Below are 6953 nucleotides of genomic sequence, written 5' to 3' on the forward strand. Positions count from 1 at the left end.
AGAGATGAAAGTTCTGCAGACACCGGCCAGGGATTGCGCAGAGCCACCAGAAGCTGGGAGAGATCTAGAGGAACGACCCAGCTAATACTTTGATTCTGGATGGTAAGCCTCCAGAAATAAGGGACAATAAATCGCTGTCATTTCTAAATAGTTTTTTGTCGGATTTATTATCTTAAGTATATCTGTGTGCCACAGTATATGCCTAGTACTGGAAAGGACCAGAAGAGGGCATGGGATGTCCTAGAACCGGACTTATAGATACTTTTGAACAACCACACAAGTGCTGGGAGTTGTTGCTGCTAACCATGAAGCCATCCAGTCTCACAAAATGCTGTTATTTCCCAACCACCTGAATTGGTACTCGTGATGGCAACCATAGAAACAAACACTCACACCTTAAAGGAGATTGCAGTCACCTGTATGGAGCCAGGAGACAGGACAATCAGCCTGGCCTGACCTGAGGACCAGCTGGAAAGCATAGATGTGGGTTCAGAACTGCATCCTGGATACTGTCACCTTCCCTCCAATGTGTTTACAAAAGCACACCTCAAACTGGAGTCAGAAAGACAGCTCAGTCAGTGGTATGCTTGCTTTCCTGTAAGCATGACAACTTCAATTTGATTAAAAAAAAAAAAAAAAAAAAAAAGGTTTAAGGAGAGAGAGAAAAGGAAGAGGAAACAGCCAGGCATGGTGGCAGTAGCGTGTAAACACAGTGCTGGATCGCTGAGGCTCCTGGACCAGCCAGCCTAGCTTACTTGGCAGACTCAGAACAGTGAACAACCCTGTCTCCAAGAAACAAAGTGTCTGAGAAACAGCACCTGAGATTGACCCCGGCTCCATACTCATGGGAACACATATACACATGAACACCCCTCCTCCCCAACACACCAAAGATTCAGTTCCAGAGGACTGTGGACCTGAAGGGATCAGACAATGCCAGAAAGAAGTGGTCCTCTTGGACAGCAGAATCGGGATTCAAAAGGTATCTCTTGCAGGGAAGGCAGTTAATAAGAGTGACTATATAGACCAACTAACTCTTAGATTACAAGAGCCATTTTTATGAATGAAATATGCAGGGAGCCTGGCTTAACGTAGTGTCTTAATGAGGCTGTCATAGCAGTAATGAAGCAGACCATGGCCCACCTGATCTAAGGCTTTTTTTTTTTTTTTTTTTTTTTTTTTTTTTTTGAGACACATGGGGGGGCGGGGTTGGAGGTAAATGGGTGCTTGGTGAGGGCTCCTGCGTAAGGGAGACCATGCTAATCCATCACCACTGAGCCCAGACAGGCAGACTGACCACCCTACCCCGTTGCAGAAATTTGTGAGAAGGGAATTTTGCAGTTATCAGATCTCCTGGGGCACCCATAGACAGTGGACAGTCGAACCTTATTGCAGGAAGGTGACTGGGGAAAGTTCCCTAGTGTGCCCTTAAACACGGTCATTCCTGGTCCAGGGCCTGGACTGCAGTATCCATGTGCAAGTAAGACTGTTAAAACTAGTGTGTGTATAATCCAGCTAGATATTGAGCGGGTCTGGGGGGTTCCCAGCAGGGTGGCCAGGCCTGCCTCAAGGTTTTGCTGCTGCTTGCTGAGTACCCAGGGGCTGCGCATTTTTCGGGACCCTCCTGAAATTCAGTGTCCTGCGTCTTGCCTGCTCATTTTTTAACCTCGCGTTTGCACTGGGGGCGGGGGCCCTCGGGCGTCAGCTCGGATCTGGGGCCGGGGGGCTGGCGACGGGGAGGGGGCTGGCGGAGCTCGCGGCGCGGCCCCAAGTTTATGCTAATCCGTGCAGAGCCCGCCTCCCGCCTCCCCTGCGCGGCCCCAGCGGCGAGTAGCCCGGGCCACTCGGCGGGACGCATCGGCTGCGCAGCTCCAGGCGGTGGAACAAGCGCGCTCCGGGGGTCTTGAGTGGAGGCGGGAGTCGGGCTGGCGAGCGGAGAATCCCCCGCGGGAGGCACGGCGCGGGGCCGAGTGGAGACGGAGCGCTATGGGCCACCATCTGCCCGTGTGGCTGTGCGCTGTCGCGGCGCTGCTCTCAGGGGCGCAGGCCAAGGGCACCCCGCTCCTCGCACGGCCAGCACAGCCCAGTGCCTCCCGCTACAGCCTCTACACGACCGGATGGCGTCCGCGGCTGCGCCCGGGGCCGCACAAGTAAGTGCGGGGCCGGGCCGTGGCGGGAACACGAGGGGGCCCTCCGCGTGGCGCACCGCCACTCCCACCTGCCAGGACTCGCGCTGAGGCGTCGAGACCGGGGTACCCCAGCTACGGAAGAGGCGGTTCCCCCGGCGTGATCTTTTGCGCGGGCAGTCGCCCCAAGCTCCAGGAGGCTGCGGGGTTGGCGAAGAACAAGTCAGCCGAGGGGGCCTGGCGCGGCGGCTGGGATCCTGGCAGTGCCCATGGAAACCTTTCCAGCGAAGTAACATTTTCCAGCTGCGCTGTGAGCAAACTCCAGGCGCAGTGGACCAGGTGGAGGGAAATGAGGCAAGGCTGTCGGCGTATGGAACACGCTGGGCTCCCCCATCCGATGCCTTCTCTCTCCCCTCTGACTCGAGTAGTTGTAGATAGGACCACGCTCCTCCCCTCCTGCGGTCTGGCCTCAAGAACCCTGTGGGAGCCCCAAGGTGGTTGAACCGCAGAGCTGGTGAGGACTTGTGGGTCCTGGGCTTGTACTGTAGAACAGACAGACTTCCACAGGGGTCTGTTTATACCCAAATTTGAATTCCAGTGGAATGTAAAATCTTGTGGGCGAGTATTCAGCCCACAGCCACATTCTGTGAGCATCAGAGCAGGCGTTCTGGAAGGGAAGGCAAAGAAATGACAAAGCCGAGGCCAGAGAGCATTTTCAGGGAAGGAAAGAGGAAAAGCAAGTTGCGCTCTTTGAAGCTTTGAAGTACAACATAAGGAGTTTAGAAACAGTGAAGGAGTTGGAGGGTGGGAGGAGAGGCAGGGTGGTTGAGGGAGAGGCTGGGAAGGCCTTCTCAGAGGGGTAGGTAGCCACTCACTCTCCTGGTTCAGTCGGGCATTTGGCTCAGCAGGCACCATCAAGGACACAGATCAGACACCAGTGTGGAACTGGGCCCAGCCCAGAAAATCTGGACCCCAGGCAAACGTCCAGGCTTCCATGGAACACGAATGCATAAAAGAGATGGGGGGGGGGGCTCCTGAGATCAACAGGTGAGGGCTCTGGCCAAATATTCCAGAGGTGCTCTTTCCTCTCCAGGTCCCTCTGTGCCTATGTGGTGCACAGGAATGTGACCTGCATCCTCCAGGAGGGAGCAGAGAGCTATGTAAAGGCTGAGTACCGCCAGTGTGGATGGGGGCCCAACTGCCCCTCCACAGTCAGGTGAGTAATGCTAGATGCTGCCTTCAGCTGAGAACAGAGCCATTTCTGCAAAGGGCTGCTGTATCCTGGACTTCAAAGTGCCTACCTGAGCCTCGCTGCTGGCTAGAGTGTTCAGGATCCCTGAAAGAGGCCATGAAAGACGCCTAGATTTTGAACTTGCAGCAGATATTTCCCGATAGAGATGAGGACAGGCCTAATTTAGAGCCCAGAAGCCTCAGGGGTACAAGAGAGAGGCTGGGCTAAGATGTGATGGAGGCAGTGTTTAAGGAAGGAGAGGATAGGTTGATACTACAGGGGCCCAGAGCAGAGACCCAAGGAAAGCTCTGGTGACCAGAAGGTGAGGCTAAGGTGGAAGGCAAAGGTCCTGGCACAGTCAGTCAGACAGGCCACACAGGCCATGAGATGTAACAGACCCCTGCTCCACTCTACCAGAGCGAACAGGCTGATCAGGTAAAGGAGGGAGAGACCCTGGTGAGCCCCGCCTGCCCTTTTGGGCTTTCCCTTCCTGCTCACCCCAGCCTCTGAGCAGAGCCCAGTTCCCTGAGTAAGCTAGAGATGAGTGGCAAGGTGAAAAGCAGCTTGTGGGAGCTGAGAGGAGCGAGGGACAGTGAAAGGGGGCTGCCCAAGCAGCCTTGGTGCAGTGTCTCTCCCACACACCAGGAGTGTGAGGCTTTGTCAGGGTTCTGAGAGGCTCTGTTAAAGCCAGAATGGAATTTCTCATGGCAGCAGGAGCTGATGGGGACCAAGTAGTTTTGGGAAGTTTGGAGCTAAATCCCTCCTAGCATTCTCTTTAAGCAAACAGTATGTTCTTCACTTGCACAACTCAGGGCCTCTGTGAGGCCCACTCCTCCACATGGTTTGTCATCTAGAAGGTCAGAAAAGGAAACCCATAGGAGTGGAGACATCCAAAGGTTGTCTGAAATGCCAGCAGGGGGCAGGAATCTCAGCCCACAGGTACAATATGCTGCTCCCTTGGCCTCTCTGATCCAGGTACCGCTCAGTGCTCAGACCCAGATACAAGATTGGCTACAAGACTGTGACAGATCTGGACTGGCGTTGCTGTCCTGGTCTTACTGGAGAAGGCTGCCCTGAACATCTCACAGACCGTGGAGCTACCCCACCACGCCGAGAGCCAGAACCCCAGACTCCCTTAGGGCAGCTGGGCCCAGGCCCCAGGCCTTCTTCTTACAGCAGAGAGGCCCCCAGTCCCCGTGGTGAGTCTGTCCATGGATGTCCTCCAAGGGGAGTCAGGTTTCTTAGGCTTAGTGGCAGGGTGGGAACTGGTGAAGGCTGCCTAAGCTCTCATCGATGGGAGTGGAGGTGGGGAGGTACAGCTCATATGGGAATGACTGTCAGGTTCCAGCCTTCCCATTCCAGACCCCATCATAAAGATGAGGGAGCTGTGCCTATGGATGAGGATGACAAAGTCAGGGTGCCTCTGGGGTCTTTCTTCTTCCTTAGGAAGAAAAGGCCAAGGGCTGTTTGGTGAGCGGCTAGAACAGCTGGAGGGTGATGTTCAGCGCCTATCTCAAGCATATGGCACTCTGAGTGGTTTGGTGGCCAGCCAGGAGGATCCCAATAGGATTACTGGTGACCCCAGGGCTCCTGTTGTGCCTATAGGCTTTGGGGTCATCCCTCAGGGGCTGGTGGACCCAGAAGACAGAGGCAGAGGACCACTCATCCCTCCTCTGGGTGAGATCCTGAGCAAGGTGACAGAGGTGAGTAACACATTACAGACCAAGGTTCAGCTCTTAGATGAGGTACACGGGATGGCCCTTGGTCACGAGGCTCACCTGCAGCGACTGCGGGAAGCCACACCATCCCCTCTGACCTCCCTGGCACTGCTGGAGGAGTATGTGGACCAGCGACTACAACGACTCTGGGGAAGCCTGCTGGATGGCTTTGAGCAGAAGCTGCAAGGTGTCCAGAGTGAGTGTGACTTGCGTGTGCAGGAGGTGCGGCAGCAGTGTGAGGAGGGCCAAGCAGCCAGCCAGCGCTTGCACCAGAGCCTTGATGGCCGGGAGCTGGCCCTGCGTAGGGAGCTCTCCCAGCTGGGCACTCAGCTGCAGGGCCTGACTCTGACAGGTGGGGGCACCTGCTGCAGCCAACTGGCTTTGATCAATGCCCGTGTGGACAGCCTCGAGAGGAACTTGCAGGCTGTCACTGAAGCCCAAGGTAGCCTCAGCACCCTGGCTGCAGATGAGCTTGCACGCCTCTCTGCTGCTATGCTCCAGGGAGGTGTGGACGGGCTGCTAGAGGGCCTAGAGACCATCAATGGGACAGAGAATGGAGCAAGGGGCTGCTGTCTGAGAATGGAGATGGGGGGCTGGGGTGTCGGTGGCTTTGGGTCTATGCTGGAAGAGAGAGTACAGAACCTAGAGGAGCGTCTGGCAGCTCTGACTGGAGAGCTAAGCCACAACAGTGCCACACCAGACAGATCGGCACGGCCGCTTGTTCAGACAGAGCTAGCCGTGCTGGAACAACGGCTGGTCAGCCTGGAGACCTCTTGCACCCCAAGTACCACCTCAGCCGTCCTGGACAACCTTGTGGCGGAGGTGAAGGCCTGGCAGAGGCGGAGTGAGGCCCTCCTACACCAGGTGGCCAGTCACACTGCTCTGCTCCAACAACTCAATGGCACAGTCGCCGAAGTTCAGGGGCAGCTGGCAGAAGGGACAGGAAGCTCACTCCAAGGTGAGATCACTTTGTTGAAGGTCAACTTGAACTCAGTGAGCAAGTCACTCACAGGCCTCAGTGACTCTGTCAGCCAGTACTCTGATGCCTTCTTGGCTGCCAACACATCCCTGGATGAACGAGAACGAAAGGTGGAAGCGGAAGTCCATGCCATCCAGGAACAGGTCAGCAGTCAAGGCTCACGGCTTCAGGCTGGCCACAGGCAGGTCCTGAACCTGCGAGGGGAGCTGGAAAAGCTCAAGGCTGGTGTTGCCAGTGTGGCTGGAGGGTTGAGCCGCTGCTGGGACACAGCCCGGGGACTCCAGCACACAATGGGCCACTTTGACCAACGGGTAGCTCAAGTGGAGGGAGCGTATGAGAGGCTGGGCCTGTTGGCTGCCCACCTGAACAGTCTGCCTACTGAGCAGCTGAGGTCCAGGGAGAACCTGTGGGGTCACATAGACAAGCTGAACCACACGCTGGCCCAGCATACACAGGACATTGCCCGACTCCGGGATGACCTACTGGACTGCAGAGCCCAGCTGGCTGAGGTGAGGCCAGGGCAAGCTGACTAGATGGCTGGACAGATCCCACCAACCCTGGGAATATCATCCCAGAGGCCAACCCCTCCCAGCAGCACCTTCCAGCTTTCCTTGGCCATCCAGAGGTCACTGGATGAACGGCCTTGGTCCAGCTCAACATGACTGTCACAGCCATTGAAAGCCACCCTCAGTGGTGCAGTCTGGACAATTCAGGATAAGAGTCAAGGCAAGCTACACAAGATGCTGTCTCAGAAGAGCCAAGACAAACATGCCATGCCTGAAGAGAAAGGCCTTCCGAGATGGCACACTGCAATGTCTGCATTTTCTCTTGTTGCAGACACACTGGAGTTAGCAACTGTGCAAAGTTCCAGGCCAAGACTAACAAACCTGTCCACTGAC

General features: G+C 55.9%; 1 protein-coding gene across 2 annotated transcripts; it reads left to right on the forward strand.

The window, feature by feature from the left end:
• The first annotated feature begins 1928 nt into the window (after positions 1 to 1928).
• On the forward strand, positions 1929 to 6851 carry Emilin3 (elastin microfibril interfacer 3). 2 transcript variants are annotated; one of them, XM_051187275.1, is made up of 4 exons: positions 1929 to 2150; positions 3220 to 3342; positions 4333 to 4556; positions 4804 to 6851. In XM_051187275.1, exons 1-4 carry the CDS (start codon positions 1987 to 1989, stop codon positions 6585 to 6587), a joined length of 2295 nt encoding a protein of 764 aa, XP_051043232.1. In that variant the 5' UTR covers positions 1929 to 1986; the 3' UTR covers positions 6588 to 6851. The 2 variants fall into 2 exon arrangements, with proteins under 2 accessions (XP_051043232.1, XP_051043242.1); XM_051187285.1 differs by having other exon boundaries at positions 4963 to 6851.
• Positions 6852 to 6953: the final 102 nt, after the last annotated feature.

This window comes from Phodopus roborovskii, unplaced genomic scaffold (assembly GCF_943737965.1).
Source record: "Phodopus roborovskii unplaced genomic scaffold, PHOROB, whole genome shotgun sequence".
Taxonomy (NCBI): Eukaryota; Metazoa; Chordata; class Mammalia; order Rodentia; family Cricetidae; genus Phodopus; species Phodopus roborovskii.